Below are 22130 nucleotides of genomic sequence, written 5' to 3' on the forward strand. Positions count from 1 at the left end.
CGATCCGTCGCAGTTCTGCCGGAGTGGGGAGCAGGGGGATCGGACGGTGGAGGAGGAGGAGGAGGGAGAACGGGGGGACGCGGAGGAGGAAAGCCGTGGGGCGGTGGTGGTTCATTACACAGAGGCAACGAACACCTTGGCTCGATGAGAAAGTGTGCATCGCACACGCACGCGGCGCAAGCAACCCGCGTATGCAACGAGTAAGAAAGCGTATTAGGTACGCAGGCATGCGATCCTGGCTAAAAGAGGGCGGTCCGAGGAGACAGGTGCGAGCCAATCGCGGCCCGCCACGTGCAATTTCCCTCGGCGTCTCTCTTTCCCCGTTCATTTCTCATTCCTCCTCTATCTCTCCCTGTGCTCTGGCTCTGCGCGCCTTGCCTCCCTGTCTTGCCTCTCCTCTCACTCAATCCCTCTCTCTCTCTCTCTCTTTCTCACTCACTCACTCAATCTCTCTCTTTCTCTCTCTCACTCAATCTCTCTCTCTCTCTCTTTCTCTCTCTCTCTCTCTCTGTTTCTGTGTGTTCCGCCGCCGCTGCTAACTTATTTAAACGAGACTCGACCCCGTCACTGCGAGTACGAATCCCTTTCGTATTCGGCACCGATGCGCCGTGACTCGAGAGCAACGACCCCCGCAACGATTCTTCCTTCGGCCGCGCGCCTCTGCCTTTTATCGATCGGCCTTCTTTGTCCCGTGACCTTGCACTACACAGGATGCACAAATCCCTGTATCTCTCCTACGACCAACTTCCGGTTTCGCCTATTCGTACGCGGACGCCGCACGGAAGGACCTCGCGCACACGTCCGGCACGGCCTCCATCGGGCCTAACATCTTCCAAATGAACGACCGTAGGACCTCGGCCAACCGGGTCGCGGTTATCCTCGGTCTCGATCGCGAGGCTCTCCGATGCTCGACGAGAAGCTTCGAATTCGTGGACACCTGTTTAACCCTCGCGGAGGCAAAAAAACATTCACACACATACGCAAGCTTCAGTCTCGGTCGGCGAGACTCGCCTCCATTTTGATCCAGGGTCGCGAACGTTCTGTCTGGACTTTGCTTTTCTAGGCAGCGGCTTGAATCATTGCCTGTTTGCATTAGGCTCGATCAGAGAGAACCGAGTGACAAATATGCACCGTGGGACCTCGATTATCCGAACCGAACAGTTAACCCTTTGCACTCGAAGCTATTTTAACCCCAAAACGAAACATCTCCTCCGAAATATTACGCTTCTATATATTTGTTTTCATGTTGTACGCACGGAAATGGGTGCAACTTACTCGTACAATATTGAAATGTTTGGTAATTTATTAAGTACAAACAAATTTAATAATGCAAAAAATATTTGGAATAATGATACAGCAGTTTTTAGTGGGGCCTTACAGTCACCGTTCGAGTGCTAAGGGTTAAGTTTTTATCAATTTGGACAATAAACAACTGACTAAATAGATGCTAAAGGGATCATCCTGGGCCCGAATTCGCCCGTCTGTCTCCCCATTAGTCAATCGAGGTGTTCCACCTTGACTCGGGACTTGTCGGGATCATCAACTTCCGGTCGGTTCTACCTGGCGGCTGTGAATTGAGAAATCGACGACCCCCCGCACAGTGGTCTAAAACGCGAAATTTAGTGACATTTTGGTATAACTTAACTAAACTATTAAAGATATCGAAGTGATATTTGGTGTGTAGAATATTAACAAGTAATATTTTCTAATGGTGCATAATGTACCATAGTTTTTGTTTATTTAATAGCTCTTTTTACTATTTTTTAAATATATTTACAAATTTAACAACTTTTACAAACACATTCAGCTTAGTAAATACATTATTCTTCTAAATTTAAATTTGGTCTAGTGCCTAAAGTGTTTTTTAATCGTCAAAGAGTCTTTAGAGTACTTTAAACAATAATAACTTGTGTTATGGGACGAGATGGGAAATAATTCTTACATGATTGTGTAGAAGAAAGTATGCTGAAAATACTCCATTTTGTAAAATTCTATGACCTCGTATGATACAGAAGATATTTCTTGCGAAATCATGAGAATTTTGAAAATTTTCTACATTGCATTTGGCATAACATGTTTAATACATTATGAATAGTAATTTTCAATCGACAATGGTAATTCACAGCTTAAACGTAAACCTTTCATTAAAAAAAAAAAAAAATTGGAAGGAAAATATTAAAAAGGAACGTCAGGGAATCTCAAAGAAGAAAAGCAATTTTTTCTATGAGAAAGGCTATCTTCAAAACTTCCAAGTTTAACCGTTTATTACAGTAATAGTATTTATTAAATTTTATTAATTGTTTCGTTTTCAAGGTTGATGGATATTTAGAAAGCATTAAGCATTCAACATAAGTCAAGATGAGACAGTTGATTTTTTGGCAAAATCTCACTTAATTTCGCGTTTTAGACCCTGTGCCCTGGCACGGTGTGACCGAGGAGGTCGGCGTTTCTACCTCTCCGCGTCTCGCACGGTCTGCACGCCTTATGGAAGTTCGTCAGCGAAGATTAAAAAAGAAGATCTCCAACAGGAAGCGGCTTTTACCTCCTCGGGTCCGTGAAAGTCGGAGAGGTCTATCTCGGCCCATGTTTCCCAGCGAATTCATAGTTTCGTTCGAGCTGAAATATTGATGCTCCTTTGAAGCAGGAAGCAGCGGAGCCGGCTGGTTCTGCTGCTGCTGCTGCTCCTCGGGCATGAATTATGTCTTCCGACCCATTTTCACATTGTCGCGAAGCCCGGGGGCTCGTTAACCTTCGTTCGAACAGCGGACTTCTTGAATTTATGATTTACGGCCATATAAATCATCTGTCCGAGAGAGAGCCAAGGTCGCCGGTTCGACAAAAGTTCGTCGCCTTGTGCCGCACCGGGTCTCCGGGCACAGCGTGTTGCGCAATCCACCACCGAATGCCCGTTCGCTTTTTGACCTGCAGGAAGTTGCCCCGACCGAGGAAAGGGACTGAGATTGTTGTCTCGTGCTTGAACCCCGACTGCAACCACCTGCGCCGCACGACGCGCGTTATTCGGCGCGTGTCGGGATTCCTTTTTCCAACTTTGCCCGCTACGCACGGGACAAGCCGCCCAAAGAGTTTCGCCTAGCCAGAAAGTTATGGCACTTTTTCATAGGATTTTCCTCGAGACGTGACCGTAGAATTTTTTTTGGGGGGGGGGGGGGACGACCGTGAGCTGGGAGACCATTTCTCAGTAAAGTCACTTGAAAGTGACTCTTAACAAAGTGTCCACTCGCGAGAAATTGGTCGAAAGTTTTACTCTCGAATGAACTCCTAGCTTTGTGTTGTTAGTAGACTGCGGATCTTTATGAAAAATAAAAAACATTTGCATTGATTGCAAGACACAGCAGCGAAATAAAAATTTCTTACTTCTTTCAATTATTTTAGTAAGCTAAAACCAACACGCTGGTGCCCTTGAATCTTTTTAATATGTCCACTGCTTTAAACTGTGCTTACCCATTTTTGTCGTAAATGCATAAAATCCGCAGTCTAGTTATTAGTAGACATTTCTTCCGAACCTGGAAATATTAAAAATATTTTGAATAATGATACAGCAACTTTTAGTGGTGCTTTACAATCGCTATTCGAGTGCTAAGGGTTAATTGCAAGATATATGCACCAAATAGGAATTAATTTTTCGGTTTAGTGTTTGTATTAAGTTGTAAGAAACGCATTGATGCCCTTAAATTCTTGTAATCTTGTTATCGTTTGAAATTACACCCAACGATTTTTGCCATAAACGCATGAAATCTTTGTGCACTTATGACGAAACTGAAAAGATGAAAAACAAAGCAGAGCAACAACAGAAAAATTTAATGTTACTGGTATATTATTTACTGCCTACTAAAGTTATTGAGGGAGGAAATAAATTTCTATATATGCTTCGGACAATTTTTACTATTATTTTAATTTTTTTTTTAATTTTTATTTTGCATAAAGATCCACAGTCTAGTTATTAGTTCGTATGGGAATGGGCAAAGACAAATTCTGGAAAGTAAAAGTTTGACTTTGACCATGTCGATTTAGTTGATCGGGAAATACACAAAATTCAGTTTTAACAAAGGTACTTATTTAACGCTAGATAATGGTAATCATCTGGGTCTTTTGTGTATCCTGTTTCTTTGCGAGTTATTTTTACAAAAACATTTTACTCGCCGTTCCGCGTGATAGTTCAGTTGTCTAGAAGGAAATTAGTATTACGAGCAAAGCGTCAAACCAGTCTATTCGCATCGCCGTAATGTAAATTACAACGATAAAAAATAGGTTCGTATTCGTGACTTGTGCTTTGGCCAAATTTATAATAATCTATACTGGAAATATTGATATTCAAAAAACACGAATTGATTCCGAATGTTCAACGGAATGGAACTTATAAAATATGAAAATACAAATTTTCTATCACATGGACAGATATTTTGTTCATTAAAAAAGTCGTTGATCGTTGTAACAGAATACTGAACGATATCGTTCAGTGTACAATGCTATAACAATATGGAATAATTTCTTATTTCAAACTTTGCTAATGTTTCTCGTAATAAGCGTTGTAAAATAACTTGTTCACGTGGAATTTGCATTATATATCGATTCTAAAATATTTGTTTAAACACTTTTTGATGTATGACTTTTTTTTTAAACGATATTTATTTCGTCCCCTGGTGTTCAATGTATTCTTCAGCGTCCAGTCTGCAATCATTAGACAATAGCAAGAAAAATTTTAAAAAATTAGAGATTGTCGATCTTGAGACAGAAGATGAAAAACTGAATTGTGTAAAAAATTGAGTCCAGAATGGTCACTGACAACTGTGACAAATCAAAGTGGCTATTAACCGTCCGACAGCGCAGCGGTGTCTGGGTCTACTTTGACCCAGGGTATACAAATTGTCGTTCATTTCTGGCGATTACAATTACGAAAAGTAACTTCAAAAATTTGTTTATATAAATTGACACATGCAGCTGTGGATGCTCTCGTGTATCGTCAGTTGTAAAACTGATTCCGAAGTTTAAAAGTATTATTTACTGTGTAAATACATTCTTTAGAATGTATTGAGTTGTCCGGAAACTCAACGTAGTACATTTAAATTTCGATATACATTTATTGAATTATTACAAGTGCCATTTTGTTCCATAATCTTTTTCCATCTTTCACCCAACTTATATGTTTCGGCTAAAAACTTTTAAATATGATTTTTTATGTCGACCAAAGAGTTAAAGTTTTCGTCATTATGGGAATTTTATATAGACCTAAACAGATGAAAATCTGAGGGTGTAATGTCTGGTTAATAGGATGAATTGGGTAGCAATCCCAACCAAGCTCCAACAGCCTTTGGAAGAAAAAAGCATCAAATGCCTATAATTCACTCTGTTTCCTTCCATATTTAAGAGCGTATAAAACTGACAAAAATGAATGTATCCTAATCAAACTTTTTCTCTAAAAATGCCTGAAAGATCACCTTTTTAGACTATGTACACATACCATTTGTTTTCAATCATTCTGACATATTCAGACCTATCCTAATGGCACCTACAGAAAAACGGCACGAACTTTCCGGACAACCCAATAATAAGCAGTAATGCTTTTAGCAGGGTGCATAATCTTGAAGAAAAGGTTCGGAACTGGTCGCGAAGTCATACGAAGTAGCAGTGTTTGCGCTGAATAGCAGGTAATCGAATTTACCCCTATTTTATGCCGCCTATAGATAATTCAACGAGACTCTACTTAGCTGGCGAGCCCGACACGCCCTGCCGTTTCTTTGTTCGAGAAACGATACCGCAAAACAATGCTGCTTCGATTACCTACGAGAACGTACCTGTTGATAATTCTGCTAACCATCATTGTCCAATAATGCGTACTAATTACTTGAAAGATAGAAACGATATTCTTGCGGTTAAACTTATGTTGAAAAGTGTTGCTGTATACATCGTTGTGTGTCATTAAAATTGTTAGCACTCTACGATCCTTTAACCGGTTCTGAGAAAGCGAGATTCCTTTGGAAAATGTGTTCTCGAGGAAATATTTTCTGGTTCGGTTATGACCAAGTCTTTTTTTTAAGACTATCTACTCTGATACTTATTGGGAAGACACTGATGAACATTTCGGAGGACCTTGGTTTCTTGTTAGAGGGACTCTGCTGGCTTAAAGCGAAAGCGTGTTAGACTAATTAGGATTATCTTTCTTAGACCTTAGTGTTTCAAGGACAAGCAATTAGTGCAATTCCGAAGAAATCGTTGGGCTTGGGGACGAATTCACTTTTTCCCGAAACTGCTTCTCAAAGGAAAAGCGGGGGACGTTTCGAAATGGAATTTCATAAAGACTGACTGTCATTGCAAACAATTCTAATTTCACATTAATGGATAGACTGCGGATCTTTATGCATTTATGACAGAATTGAGTAGATAAAATTTGAAATTATAAGAAAATTCGAGAAGTTTCAAATGTCGATATATTATTTATCATCTGTTAAAATTAGCAAGTTAAGAAATTTCATTCCACTTGGTTTCTATTTCTTGTAATCGATGCAGACAATTTTTATTTTGCATAAAGATCCGCAGTCTATTAATGAAATGAAACTGAATTAAAATTTCAAAACTCTGCTAATTCAATTTTAATTCACCGTTAGGAATATTCTACGTGCACGCAGAAATTGAGAACGATAAATGAATTTAAAAAATAACATACAATTCGATTCAATGACTTATGACATATGAGTCAAAGTTGTATAATTATCGATTTAATTCAATAAGGATGAACGCGATGACAGAAACGGAATTTATTTCTGACTCAGCAGAATAATATTCGATACGAGATTATGTAACGAGTGACGTTGCATAACGACAAAATAGTAATTGACTTCTTATAGTTTGCCAACAGCAACATAATGTCCTAATTAAAATGTAGAATATCAAATAGATTTCAGTAAATAGTAAGAACAACTAACAATAATAATATTGTTACAAACACAATAATTAACCCTTTGCACTCGGCGCTATTCTCATTCTAAAACTAAATTTATTTTCCGTCTTAGAATATTTTCATTTTATTCATACGAAACTGTTCCGATTTTCACATGTAATATTTAAACGTTTAGTAATCTATTAAATACAAATTTTGTAGTGTACTAAATATTTTCTGATATTTTTTGTAATTTCTTTGAAATATTGCCACAACAAGTGGCGCTTCAGAGTCACCGTTCGAATGCAAAGGGTTAATAGTCGTGAGCTTAGATTGTCTGTAATATTGTAACACCAATTTGCTGCTACGTTGTCATACCACTTTCAGGATTATTTATTTTTTTAATTTACCAAATGAAAGCATTTAAGAAAGATTCTTCGCACACTGTTGACCGAACGCAGTGAAGTGTATCGTGGTAATCTATTTTTACCAGAGTCATAAACAAATTAGGATACACAAAATTTCATTTTACATCTACCAACGCCTGAGAAATGATAGGTACCAATTGGCATTTAACGACATTAAAAAATGAAAGACGCCAATTGACGTGTCCGGTTAATAATACGTCGCGACGTCATTTTGTGGCAAGGGGTTGAATACTGTATAGCATTTCTGTCGAGTGTAATATAAAACCAGCAAAATAATTGAGCCGTTTATTTTGTAAGTGACCTAAGTCCATTTGTTAATTTTTTTTTGTTGTCCGAAATTACATGCACAACTTCAAGTTAGCTGTCATAAATATTTGCGGTTAAATATATTCAGAGTATATACGATAATTTTGGACATATAAGTTGTAAACTGTAAATTTAATTTAACTCTGTTAGATACACTTAAGCAGTATGACACTTTGGTATCCTATACAGTCGAACCTGTTTTTGTACGGTAGATAGGGACCGCATAAAAGAAACCGCACCAAAAGAAATATTCAGAAATTTCATAAATAGCTATAACAAATAATTTTTTACAACATATTAAAAAAAAAGTCTCACTTAGAAAATATGTCAAAGATTTACGAAATCGCGAGAAAGTGCTTTCCAAACAAAATAAATAATTACAGTACACATGGAAACATTTTTTAAAAAATGTAATTTCTCATTTTAAACATGGAGAAATTTTCAAAATGCACATAATTCAATACTACTCGTCATAGTTCAAAACGCGCTTCTTCTTATGAGAACATTACGAGGGTATTATAATGCCAACACCGTTGGCATTCATATACCGCATAAAAAAAATCGCATAGACAAGGACTGCACAAAAACAGGTTTGACTGTACGTATATTTTGAATTTGACTGAAACACAAACCCTTAGATATCTCGATTTAAGTATAAGTGGACTTGGTCCAATTTCAAAATAAGCGGCACAATTAACCACTGGTGTAAAAGTGAATGCAGCAGTTAGGACCGAAAAGAAACAAAGAAAAGGCGTTCGGAAGAATTGCCGGAAAGATGAAACCCAAACTCGGTAAAAGGAACGGCGAATGTTCGTCTGTCGAGAAGTCGCCGATCGAATTTCCCCAGCTGATAAAAAAGGCGAGGATTTCGTAAAACCGAAAAACAAAAAACAAAAAAACAGAAGAAAAAAAAAGGAGGAGATGGCAGTGTTCGACCGGCAGATTCGCAGTGGCGTGTCCGGCGACGCAACCTCGCGCGGGAATAAAATCGAAAGCGGGACGCAACGAGCCGTGTCTCGGCGGTCGAGTGGAGGGACAACGTGCAGCTCCGTGAATCCGGAAGTTGCGCGGCGTAGGTGGAACCGAAGGAGAGGGGCAACCTCTGTATAATAATTAATAACCGGCCGCTGAGTGGTTCGCGCAGACCCCGCCCTTTACCCCCTGATTTATGAACCGCACCGCCTTCCCTGTCATAACCGAGAGCGTAGAGGCTTGCGCGGTGGTGGGGATTCGCCCGGTGGGTGGGGATGGGGCGAGAGCTCGGTGGTGGGGGAAGGGTAATGCGTGACGTCGCACGACACTACCTACGCCCAGGCCGGCTCTTTACCAAGCGATCAGTCGGTTCTCGTCCTTTGCCGGATGACACCGGTCGACACGCGGACGTCCGGCCGATACCAGACGCAACGCAGCCAAACCGAGCGGAACACGAAGCGCAGCGCAGCGCAGCTTTGACGCGTCACCGCGAGTCGGCGCCACGGACCGGTTGGCTGCTGCATCCGCGAACCAGAAGAGACATGCAGCTTATGAGATGGAGCATCACGCGCCGTCTCGAATCGCGCGGCATCAAGCAAGGCGCCTGCACCAGGCAGTCCAGGCTGTCGTGTCCCCGATCCTCCGGTACGGTGCAACTCTTCGACCGGTTGGTTCTTCAACGTCGCGCCTCTATTTCGTGAAACGTTCTCGTTATCAGTGCCTATCCGGAACGGACCTCTACACAACTCGCCGGGAATAGTAATCGCGTAATTTTCATTTTCTCACCGGTCCCCATGTGCTCGTTAAAAGTTTCCAGTGGTGCGCGCCGGGTCTCGTGCACCACGCCACGGAATACTAATTGTTCGGACACTGTTCCTTATCATTTGACACCGTTGTAACGCGGCTCTCGACCAAGGTCTTTCCAGTTGGTTACATGCTAGTTCGTTGTTAGTGTCGCTGGTTATTGTATCTTGGAAAGATCAGTTTTCGTGGTACTGCGGAGCCTGATGATTGCGACTAGACCGTCGGCGACCAGAGTTTCGCGCCAGAATCGCCGAGTTGCTGCACCGCTTTGGCCTCGACGACGTTTAATCGCGAAACGAAGCCGCACGAGCTTGAGATCGCCTCCTCGCCGCGCATCCTTTCCCGGAGAACGTTATCTTTGAAACTTAATCTTCGAAAGTCTACGTCGCAAACTCCTCCGATCGTTAATGCCTCTGTTGACGGCCTTCCGTCGAACGCCTCTCGCCCTCGGAGGAAATTCTTCGGTTTTCTTCGAGGAGAAACTAGTTCTTTTCACCGGAAGTGTTCCTATTACACCGGCTCCGAGATCCAGCCATTTCTCAAACTATTTATTAACCGATAACATCGGCTACACGCTTTACGCATTGCGCAATCGTCGTATACGAAATTCATTGAGCGTCCAGACAACTTTCATACATTATTTATCAGCTTTGTAACACACTAGATGTTACATTATCTCTCGAGAATACCTTCTGAATTTATCTAGGGAAATGCCAGGGCAATTATTCCAGTTGTCAGCCATCGTACGTGTTGTCGTTATTAATAGATTATTTTCTAAATTTTTTATAAGAGGACACGAAGATGTACACCTTGGAAGCGAGGAACAGGTTGTTTGTTAATACATATCCTTTTATTTTCGAGCAATTTACTTTCAGAATGGCTGACTACTGGATAGGGGCTGAAATAGACGGAAGTGAGAAAAAATTTGGTCGAATTAGAAACAGTTTTGTTCTCGTTTATGTGAACGTTTGACGGTCTTGGTAATGACGTGTGAATCGTTGTGTTACAGGAGAAGAGAATGACTTTACATCGGACGGCGAAGAGAGCGGTGGTCCGGGAGGCGGAGGAGACGAAGCCGTGGATCTCACAGCGGCCAGATCTCATCAGGGCGACGAAGATGATAAGGACCAGGATGACGCTTTGGAGGAGGACGAAGAGGAAGGCGTGGACGAGCAGGATGACCAGGAGGACGACGAAGAGGGTTCTCGTAAACAGATGCGTCACCGTCAAGACGCGGAGAACAACAACAATTTCGTGGAGAGCGGCGCGGCTGCTGGTCTATTTCCACCGGCTGGGACTAGTCATGTCACCTTGGAGGCCCTTCAGAACACGAAAGTGGCGGTCGCTCAGTTCGCGGCGACAGCCCTCGCCGGTGGCGCCGACAGCGAGGCAGCTCTGCAGGATTTGGCGCTGTTGCAGAGCACCTTGTACACACTGCAGCATCAGCAGGTGTTCCAGTTACAGTTGATCAGCCAGCTTCAGCAACAACTGTCCATCACGCACAGCCAGTCGGCGCAGCAACAGACAGTCGGTGAGCCGTCGGACAACAAAGAGGTGTCTCCGTCACCTATCATCCAACCGAAACCTATATCGAGTTTAACGTCGCCGCCGTCGTCGCGACCGCCAAGCCATCAGCAAGCTTCGCCGGCTCCGATGACGCCGAATCTGTCCCAGGAACGGCCGACCCCGACCAGCAGCGCTTCACCTTTGAATCTTCCGTTGCCGGCGTCGAACGCGACGGGCACCACGGCTACCACGAGCAGTAGCCAGGTGCCGATGTCTCATCAGATGCCACCCCTCTGTTCCATCAGTTCCTCCCTCGCCTCGTCGATTATAACCAACACTGATCCGCCGCCGTTGCACGAGCCGAACACCCTGGAGATGCTGCAGAAGAGAGCACAGGAAGTGCTGGACAACGCCAGTCAGGGTCTGCTGGCGAACAACCTGGCCGACGAACTCGCGTTCAGGGGTGGGAAAGGTTCCCGTCCGTCCCCGTACGATTCAAAGTCTGGTAGCGGTCGCGGGGAGCCGTTCTTCAAGCATCGATGCCGCTACTGCGGCAAGGTGTTCGGCAGCGATTCAGCGCTTCAGATCCACATACGATCGCACACAGGTGAGCGACCCTTTAAATGCAACGTCTGCGGCAGCCGCTTCACCACGAAAGGGAACTTGAAGGTCCACTTCCAAAGGCATACGGCCAAGTTTCCACATGTTAAGATGAACCCGAATCCCGTTCCGGAACACCTGGACAAGTACCACCCACCCCTGCTACAGCAGATTGCCTCCGGTCAGAGACCAATGCCGTCCCCGCCGCCGCCGCCACCTTCTCATCATCCCTCTTTTCACCCGGCGGCGGCACATGGTTTTTTACCTCCCCAGCCGCCCCTGCCACTCAGTTTAGCCCTGCCCGGTATGCCACCCTTGTACAGATCACCGGTCGTCGCTCATCGAGACGATCAGGACGTACCGGAGAACTTGAGTAAACCCGTAACCACTGCCCCGACCACGTCTCCACATTCCCCCGCGATTGTGTCGAACTCTCGTCATTCCTTTCACGACAATCACCAACAACAAAAGCAGCCGCTCGAGCAAAGGGACGAGATCAAGCTCGAGCAGCGATCGCCTATGCAAGAGCAGTACCAGCAGCAACGGCCTGCCAGTCGGGAGGCCACCGAGAGGATAACCCCGAAGAAAGAGCCGGAGGAAGCCGAGGAGCCGACGGAAGAGGAAAGCGAGGACTTCGAGGAAACGTCCAGACGGTACTTGAACTCGCCCCAATCCTCCGTGAACCTGCTCTCGCAGCCGCAAACGTACGAGGACTGCAGCATGGACAGCAAGATCAGCGGACGACTGGAAGCGGACGGTGACATGGAAGTCGACGAGGAGATCGAAGAACAGCCGGAGAATCTGTCCGGTCGAGGAGCCATGAACCGTTTGCCGCAGCAGATCGTCGCCTATCCCGGAGCATCGCCTGCCAGCAGTAGCGCGAGCAGCGGAAGCCTTCAGACATCGTTCGCGGGTATCCTCTTCCCGGGACCGCCGGCCCATCATCAGATACCCCATCACGCTGCGGCCACGGCTGTGAATACACCGGTGGTTTCGGCCAACGAGATGATCGATCCGGCCAAGGATCCGGCCATCTACTCGAGCCTGTTACCACGGCCGGGCAGCAACGACAACTCTTGGGAGAGTTTGATCGAGATAACGAAGACCTCGGAGACGTCGAAGTTGCAGCAGCTGGTCGACAATATCGAGCATAAACTGACCGATCCGAATCAGTGTGTGATCTGCCACAGAGTGTTGTCGTGCAAGAGCGCGCTGCAGATGCACTACAGGACCCACACCGGTGAGCGGCCGTTCAAATGTAAAATTTGCGGTCGCGCGTTCACCACCAAGGGCAACCTGAAAACGCACATGGGCGTGCACAGAGCGAAACCGCCTCTTCGGGTGCTACACCAATGCCCGGTCTGTCACAAGAAATTCACGAACGCGCTGGTCCTGCAACAGCACATACGTTTGCATACAGGCGAGCCGACGGAGCTCAGCCCGGAACAGATCCAGGCTGGCGAGGTTAACGAGTTCCCGCCGGGTTATCCTCATCACCCGTTGGCGTCGTTCCTCCCGCAAGGCTTTCCACCGATCCACCCGGCCGGAGCGGGCTTTCCCTTAGGTTTTCCGCCGAAATTGGAACTGAAAGAGGAAGCTCAGCAGCAGCAACAACACCACCACCACCACCACCACCATCAGCAGCAGCAGCAGCAACAGCAGCAGCAGCAGAGGTACGCGGAGGATCACAGCGAGGAGGCGGACGACCAGGAGGACGAGGAAGAGGACCGTAGAGAAGACGACGAGCGGTGCGACTTGAATCGCGACGGCCGTTGCGAGCCGGAGGACGAGCAGGATCACGAGAGCGAGGAGAACGAGCACAAAGATCTCGGCTTGCCGAGCTTCTCGACGTCCCTGGCAGCTCTCGAGAACCAAGTGCGAACCATCACCACGATAGCCACCTCGAGCGCGGGGACTTTGCCCAGGTCACCACCTTTTCACCGGTACAACGGCAGCGAGAAAAGCAACAGCCCGCCGAACACCGGTGCACCCTTGGACCTGACACCTCGTGCATCCTCCACGCCGGCCACAGTGGCGTCGATACCAACGCCGCCGCCGCCGCCCCCGCCTCAGACAACGGCACACCATCCACATCCCTTCGGCATGTTCGCAGGCCTCCTGCAGGCGGTCTCGTCGTCGCCGTCCACCAGCAGCATAGGATCCTCGAGCATAAATAGCGTCAGTTCGATGAACGCCGTCACTCCGGGATCCGGCGCCGCTGGACCTCTCGCCTCGCTAACCACGTCGGCCGTTCTGGCTGCCACATCCACCTACAACCCGCTCGGCCTAGCTGTAGGAGGGCCAGCAGGTAGGCGCTGCTAGCATCAGGGCGAGCTGCAGTTCCTGCTACACCTCCCGATCGATCTGACACGATTCACTGATCCTGACCGAAAGACTGACTGATTCGTCCACCTTATCCAAGCTGTACTATCGACATCCTGTTTGTGGTGTAGCCGGACCTAGCACTCCTACCCTTCCGCTTAACTTTGTTATTGTCTCTTTGTTACACCTTTTCTCTCTCTCTCTCTCTCTCTCTCTCTCTCTCTCTCTCTTTCTCTTTCTCTCTGTCTCTCTTTCTTTCTTTAACTCTCTTCTTGCCTCTCTATCACTCTATCGATCTCTCTCTATTCTTCCACGTTCGAGTCACTTTGCGTTCTTGTCCGAAAATATGAGGAACAATACATCCAGCGTTTGCGACCATAGAGATCAGTTTTGTATTTATCCTTTTTTTTTTTCTTTCTTTTGCATAAAACACGAAAGTCGGAACTGTGGATACATGGTGAATAAATAAATCTTTTTACCAAATTTATTGTTGCATTCACAATTCATTTCACTCCTTCCGTCGCGGACAGTCGCGTAACGATCAGTCGAAAGCCACTTTTGCTCAGCTGTAGAACGTAGCGACAACAGAGTCGATTCGTATCTTCAAAGCTCGCGGTTTACAAACCGTCCCTGTCGAGTTTCGCGGTGATTTTGCAACGAAATTAGTCGACTTTCTCGCGCTCGTCCCACCGGTTGAATTGACGATTAAAGCCGCGGCGGTTATAAATTGTTTTCATGAACACGGAACGCCGTGGAGGTGTCGAGAAGCAATTGTAAAGGGCTACGATCTGTTACAGTGCGTGGAAACACCACATGTAATATCTGCTACAAGACATTTGCGTGCAACTCCGCGCTGGAGATTCATTACCGGAGCCACACGAAGGAGCGACCTTTCAAATGCACCATATGCGACCGAGGCTTTTCCACGAAGGTAATGGACTTTCTTAAATCGATTTATTAGGTGCACCAATGAGAACTTCACGTAATTTCGCTTGACACGCGGGAAATATCGTGGAAACTCGGCGTACGGTAAGGGATCGAATTACTGTGGGGGTAACAATTACTGTGCCCGTATTAATTATACGTATATTTAAAGCATAATGAATATTAAAACAGAGATAATACATTTTTTTCATTAATATCATATATCATTTTTTTCATTAAATATATATATATGTTCAAGCAGACTGTCATTTCTTGTTGGAATTTTCATTTCTTTGCCTTCAAGGTCATCCGAAGGTCATGGTATGCTAGATCGATGAATGCGTCTTGATACAGGCTTTGTCAGATTATCGCAAGTATTTGAAAAATCGTGAAAAGTGTTTGTTGTGTTGTGTTATAATTAATAAATTGTACTTGTTTTTAAAGCATAATGAATTTTAAAAAAGATATATATGATATATATTTATAATTTATTAATTATACTTTTTTTATTTGCTGATATTTCCGCACGTTGATCGGTACCCCCACAGTAATTGGGTCCCTTGATTTATCCGTTAGTACACCTAATTATTTGGTAGATTATAATTACAATATTCGTTCCGAAAAATTTTTAAATAACAATCGCGATACATAAAGTAAATTTCGACCACTTTATTGCAATATTTTAATGAAATATCTCTAAAAATTAGTGTTAGTAAAATGATGGAATGAGAACTTTTGAAAAAAACATTGATCACACGTAAGTGTCGTGTTTCGAAATTTTCCTTTAACCCTTGTGTCGATAACCGGACACCCACTTTAAATATCTTTTTAAAACTTCTTTAACACATTTGTCGACAAATAGCAAAATTATTGTACATTTTTATGTTACATACACTCTCGCTCAAAAGAATGTGGACAGCACGTTTAATGTTTATATCTGTCTAGTGTATACGGTACTGGAGAATATATTTTAATAATAATTCATTAGATATCTCCCCAATAATAATAACAATTATTATTATCATACGTATTATATCATACAGTATAAAACATATTGTTCGAGATTGCCGATAAAGGAACGATCTACGTTTTCGCCTGATCCGTTGATCAAACTTGTAGTTCGGTAGCGATCGATGGCAACACTCGTGTCGCCGTTTGAACGCGACAGAAACGGGCGTAACAGGCGCCTGTTGTTTGCATCCGTCTTTACCAAAAATTAAAGCCGTTCCTTTGTCTGCGCCTCGAACATAACCTCGGGCTGGATCATATGACCGATCCTAGCCAATCAGCGTGTCCGTTACTAAATAGCGAAATGCTGGTGGTCTCTTCCGTGCGGCCACCTGCTCTCTGTCTTCTTATTCGTCTCGGCGAATCTCTCTGTCTTATGTATTATTATCATACGTTTTGTCATCTACATATCCACCGCGTGCCTTCATAATCGCATTCACTAATCGTGGCATCCTAGCTACAGTGAATTCTCGATATATGTCAATAACGCGGGACTTGTCAGTGTTATGTTTACACTCCTCGGCGTCCGAGGTCTCTCGAGCTTCGCGGCCTCTCGCGGGCTATACCTCGACGTTTATCATCCAGGCCTTGACGACATATATAGAGAAATCACTGTATTCGTTTTTTCACTCTAAATATTTATAATATTCAGACCACGCTAAAGCCATGGGTCGTAGTATATTGAAAGAATGCAATATCAGACCTACCGAATAAACTTTTATCTATTTGAAAGATTTGAATAATTAAGTTATACAAATTACATATGTATTTGCAACAAAGTGTCCACATGCTTTTGAGCAGAGATTTAAGATCCTAGAGAATTTTAGTTAGTGACATAAAGGTTAATAATTTTTGTTAGCCGTACGGAACAGATTCCCATGTTTTGCTTAAACGGTTAGTCAGATTTCCATCGAGTTTTAGACATATATCTGTTTAAAAAGTGCTACTAATTCTTGGAAAACTAAAAATAGTGTACAAATGCAAGAAAACGGTGCACAAATAGCGTCTGCTTTTCAGTACGAACGGTAAACATCGTTAGGGAATCGTTAAGAACGTGTTCCTATATTGTTTAAAACTCCAGTTAGACGTCCAGATAAAATAAAAACCCAGATAGACCGGAAGACAATTTGAACAGATAGACCGCGGGGAACGTGACTGATTCGATTGATCGGGATATCGAAAGGGGCCCGCTATACCCCGTAAAGATCTATCGCTTCTCCCATCATAATCCGCAATTGCTGGTCACGCCCAAAGCCTAATTCGCCTCTGGTCCGGTCATCTCTCTATCATTGTTTTTCTACGATACTTTCAGAACGACGGTTCCGGTCAGCAAACGTGCAACTGTACACCTCAACCGTTGCCCGATAATAGTTCGATCACTTCACCCGATTCCCAATATCAAACATCGTGCGCCAGTAATCGAGAGAAACCGAAACGCAGGCGGCGACGGCCTGAGGAGCGGAAGAACCGGGGGCGGAGAGGAGCCGGAGGGGGGCGGGGGCTGACACCTGTCTATCCTGCCATCCGCCTACCCCCGCTGATGTCACCCGCCCTCGGACTTCTACCCTCGGCCCACAGCCTCCTGGTAAGAGCCTGCTCAGTTTTGACGAACGAAACGAAACCAATGATAACACCACTGTGTATTCTCGAAAGATTCCACGTTTGTTCGCAACCACGAAAATAGCTCAAGAACACTAAGAACTCTCAAGAACTTCTAGGGAGCGAGTTAACACGTTTCACTTACCAGTTCCGCCGGGACTCTCACCGAATTCGCGTTCTTTTCTCGAAAGTATGAAATTCCGAACTCGAAACGTCCGAGTAAGGGTCGATGCGTACCTCACAGGTCAGGCCGGCGGACAAAATATTACAACCCTGGTTTTGTATCTAGCGGACAGGCCGTCCGCTCCTAAATGCTGCACACAAAACCAGGGTTGTAATATTTTGTCCGCCGGCCTGGCCTGTGAGGTATGCATCGACTCTTAGATTCACGCTGTTCGTGCGTTTCTCTCGATGTTCCTTTCGCGATGTTCAGCATGCTCCACCTTTCCCGCTCCAACGCTCTCGCACACCTATGAACAATAGTCGTCCACTATTTCTTTGCCATAGAAGATACGAAAAAAACGTGAGAAAGCCGTGGTAGGCCGTCAGGTGTTGATCAGAGTCGTTTTGAGACATCTGGAACGATGCAGAGTGGTGTAATCGACAGAGCGGTTGAAGTTCGAGTGTCACCGGTGGAAAGGAGGTTTAACGAGTGCTGGTCTTTTTTTTTTGATTCGCAGGGGAACATGAAGCAGCACATGTTGACACACAAGATACGCGACATGCCGCCTCATCTGTTCAGCGACACGAAGCAGCAGATGCAGCAGCAGCAGCAGTCTCAGGAGCACGAGACCTCGAGGAGTCCTATGTGCGCCGAAGACACGAGTCTGCCGCCGCCTCCGCCGCCGCCACCGCCTCCTCCGCCGATGCCACCGACATCGATAGAGCAGACGATCTCGGTGAAGAGATCTCCATCCGAAGGAGACTTGCCAGCGCCAAAGAGACCAGCCAGTAAGTAGCTGTTACCGCTCTTCGTAAAACGTCCAATTTCGCTTCTTCATCGAGCACAATTCGTCCAGCCGAAGGCTTGGCTTGGCAAACTTAATTCTCTTCCGCTAACAGATCACGTTCCAGCATCTATCTGAACCTTCGAGGGCGTTCGAACGGGCTTCGCTTTATTTGCACGCTTGTACTTCCCCCGTACACCGCTATTCATTCTTTTTTTCACGCACTCTCCTGGTGGTGGCAGAGATCTGGTGGATATCTATTTTTCGTCTCTCGTTTTTTTTTTTTGTTTTCGATCTGCGTACATAATCGCAGAGCCGACGTTCTTCGGTTTCGGGCCGCGGGAGTACCCATACTTGGGGGGAGGGGGGAAGAACAAGCTTTTCAGCCCCGCGAAACCTGTGTCAGGGCCTGTTTAGAGAAACTGTGTGTGTGTATTTGCAGGCGTGCCGAGCAAACACTTGTGCCAGATTTGCAATAAGAATTTCTCCTCATCTTCGGCGCTCCAGATCCATATGAGAACTCACACTGGCGACAAACCGTTCCGATGCACCGTCTGCCAGAAGGCCTTCACCACCAAGGGCAATCTGAAGGTATACATACAATTTTCCCTTTTCTCTATCTTTCTATCTCTCTCTCTCTATCTCTCTCTTTCTGTCTCTCTTTCTCTATCTCCCCATCTCTTTCCTCCCTGTTTCTCTCTGTCTCTGTATATCTATATCTCTGTGTCATTCACTCCCCGTTTTTCTCTATCTCTCCTCCTACTTCTCATTCTACTCGTGTGTTCTTGGAGTCTTCGAGTTTTTCCACTAACATTAGCTAGCTGCTACCGCTTGTACTAACGCTGACGCGTAACGTACAAAATTGCAAGCTCGATGAAAGACACATGCGCGACCGCCGTACTCCGACAGAGGAATTTACGTCGTTGTGATTTCTGATCGTAGGTGCACATGGGCACGCATATGTGGACCAACGGAGCCTCTCGGCGAGGCCGTCGAATGTCGCTGGACCTGCCTCCCCTACCCATCACTCCCAAGGACTCGGAATTTCTCCAGCGACGACCGGATCTCTTCTACCCGTATTTACCCGCGCCGTTCCTTAACGGCGTACAGCAGAAAGTAAGTCGCTTCCGCAGCACTTCGTGGTAGCAGTGGCGGCTCGCGTACAGGACCCCCTATTTCCACTTGATATTATCGATAACATTGAAGAGCCAAGGGTAGTCACGTGACTTTTGCAGAGTCAGCAGTCTGTAACTGCCGTATAATTTCCGTTCACAGATTTCAGCCACTGACTTCGGATCCGTCTTGGTCTTGATCCGACGGGTCCTAAGTTTGTGACTATACTTGTCACATTTTTTGCTCTGAATTATCGACTTTATGAATTCTGACGCCAGAAACGTGCTTCAAGTTTTTGGCTTTATTTCGCAGAGAATCGAGACAAAATATAGCTCAATTTGTAGCCGGAGATATTTTCTAGTTTTAGACTTCTTCCAAAAAACACATCCAATGTTGTAAAAATGCTTGGATTCCACGGCATGCACATCGCCAATTTTTGGCCTACCTCTATCACTTATATTACCAAATATCTGCATAATCTCGTCAGCTGATGACTAGCGCGCGCTAGATTGAACCTTCCTCTTTCGACGAAAAGTTGAGGCACGTAAAACTATTTTTGTCGGTAACGTGGTCACTCTACCTTATCGCGAATCTACGGAGTCTTGGCTCTTAATATAATAAAACGATACAAAAATCTTCATCAGCGGCGTGGTATTTCACTGTTGTCCGCATGCGCACACAGAAAGCTGAAATTTTCTGGAGCAGCACCCCCACTAATTTTTGCTACGAGCCGCCACTGCGTGATAGTAAGGAGGTATTTCCAATAGCAGGGGTCAAGAATTTTCACGGAGTAATGTTTTGATAGATGGGAAAAGCTCGGGACCGAAATGTCACTTGTATCGTGTAGAAACGGTTGCATTGGCGGTACAATACTGATCCGGATGACAATTTTCTTTTCAATTCACATTCGTGATATTTTTCTGATGGAAATGATACCAAACACGACGCAATTTGGATCATATTTGTTTGTTCAGTCCACGATACCGTAGAACCCCAATTATTCGAACAATGGAACGTGAGTGTTCCATAAATCATGGTGGATCGAGGTAGAGTGTATGGATCGGATATTATCGATTCGGTTAATCGTGATTTTACTGAATCATCGATTGAATAATTGTAATCCAAATTATATCGTGTTTTGGTGCCATTTTAATCAGAAAAAGTTTACAAGTATGTTGATCAAAGTTTTCTCAAAAGAATAATTAAGATCAAAGTCGTGCACATCTCTTTCACATATATCAAGACACCACTGTATTTCGAAAATGTGTACTTTCACTTACACGTTTAAATTCGGTGACATAAGAGAGCTATTCAAAGAAAGTAGTGTTACATACCCCTGGTAAATAGTGAAGAAGTTTTAGTAATTTAGTAAGAAAATTTGAACGATGAGAAAATATTTTTAAAAATTTTTACCGTCATCTTCGTCATTCAAAATATTGAAAAGGGCATCGTGAAGCTACCTAATTTTTTTTTTGTAATTCCCACATAACTTTGATCATACTTGTCTAGTATATTTCTAGGGTGGTCCATCTATTATGTTACATAGTGTGCAAGAACATTTTTCTTCCAAGACCATTTTTCCGGAGTTTTCAAAGTCATCGGTGTTGTTTTGCATACAACTATTTTATTGTATCATATAGCTAATCAAAAGCTACGTTTAAACATGACCTTCAAATAGCCTTTATCCTCAAAAATGAAAATTGTTTATTCACTGATCTTAATCTGTGTGAATTCTCAGTAGACTAGTAAAGCATGCTTCATAACAACATAAAACATAAAACGGAGATCAAGGTTATTCGCGCTTAGGCTGTTGGGATTGTTCAATGGCGCAACGAATAGCCAAACTAGGGGTACAGTATAACGCTATTGCCATCTTTTCCGTATTCCATCACCAGCCAAAATTATGCTACCTTCTCTCTCTCACACACTTTTTAAACATGTCCTTCTCATACTTCCCTCTTCCTCTTACCTACACTAATTGGATTATGACACAAGTCGACAGGTGGCCACTCAACCTCCCCCTATTCAACCGATTGTGTTTCGAAATCAAGTATGAGTCAGTCGTCAGAAGGCTACTGGATAGAAACACCACAAAGTGCAGCTTTCGCTTCCAGTCTTTTGCGTTACGCTCCTTTTCTAAGCTTATCGAACTTCTGCCCACGAGATGAGAGTCGAACTTCAGAAAAAGTACAGTTCCTTCATAATAATTAACTAAGATTATTTAGTGTAAGTGTAGTGTTGAGTTTTCGTGCCTCTTTACAAACTCCATTAGCGTCACCGTTTGTGCTTTGTTCTCGAATTATATTAAATCACTTCGACTAAAGAACCAAAGTCCCGAAATAAGCAAAGGTCATTTCAAGGTCATCCTGATACATGTTTGAACTTATCTTTTTGTCAGATATACGATGAAAAAAAAAAAAGAAATATATACACAGTTCTATGAACAACGAAGCCGATGATCTTGAGAGTTCCGAAAAAATGTCAAACACATTTTTGCGCCATAATTCGAAGAGACATTGGGATGACCTCCTTTAGCTGATAAATAAACACTTGATAAATAATTCTTTCAACGAGCATACTCATAATTTTGCTCGAATATTTTCTACCAGGGGTAAAAACACTTTTTTAAATGAATTCCTTTAACTTGTCGAGAAACCTCAATTCGTTTAGTACAATTTTGAAAAATTATTCCTTTAACCCTTCAGG

At 44.2% G+C, this 22130-nt stretch overlaps 1 protein-coding gene across 2 annotated transcripts in view; it reads left to right on the top strand.

Annotated features, from left to right (window-relative positions):
- Positions 1-22130, top strand: part of Salm (spalt major) — a 120204-nt gene that overhangs the window by 92124 nt on the left and 5950 nt on the right. Inside the window, exons 1-8 of one of the 2 annotated variants that reach the window (XR_013082528.1) lie at positions 8976-9246; positions 10415-13819; positions 14631-14764; positions 17078-17350; positions 18045-18315; positions 18754-18902; positions 19254-19427; positions 21420-21611. Coding sequence is in view for 1 of the 2 variants with exons in the window: in XM_076790597.1 (XP_076646712.1) it covers positions 10415-13819; positions 14631-14764; positions 17078-17350; positions 18045-18315; positions 18754-18902; positions 19254-19427; positions 21420-21611 (4598 nt within the window). In the remaining variant the exon portion in view is untranslated. Of the gene's footprint in view, positions 1-8975; positions 9247-10414; positions 13820-14630; positions 14765-17077; positions 17351-18044; positions 18316-18753; positions 18903-19253; positions 19428-21419; positions 21612-22130 lie in introns of those variants that run through there. The other variant, XM_076790597.1, reaches the window with a different exon arrangement.

Source organism: Halictus rubicundus, chromosome 7 (assembly GCF_050948215.1).
Source record: "Halictus rubicundus isolate RS-2024b chromosome 7, iyHalRubi1_principal, whole genome shotgun sequence".
In the NCBI taxonomy this organism is placed as follows: domain Eukaryota; kingdom Metazoa; phylum Arthropoda; class Insecta; order Hymenoptera; family Halictidae; genus Halictus; species Halictus rubicundus.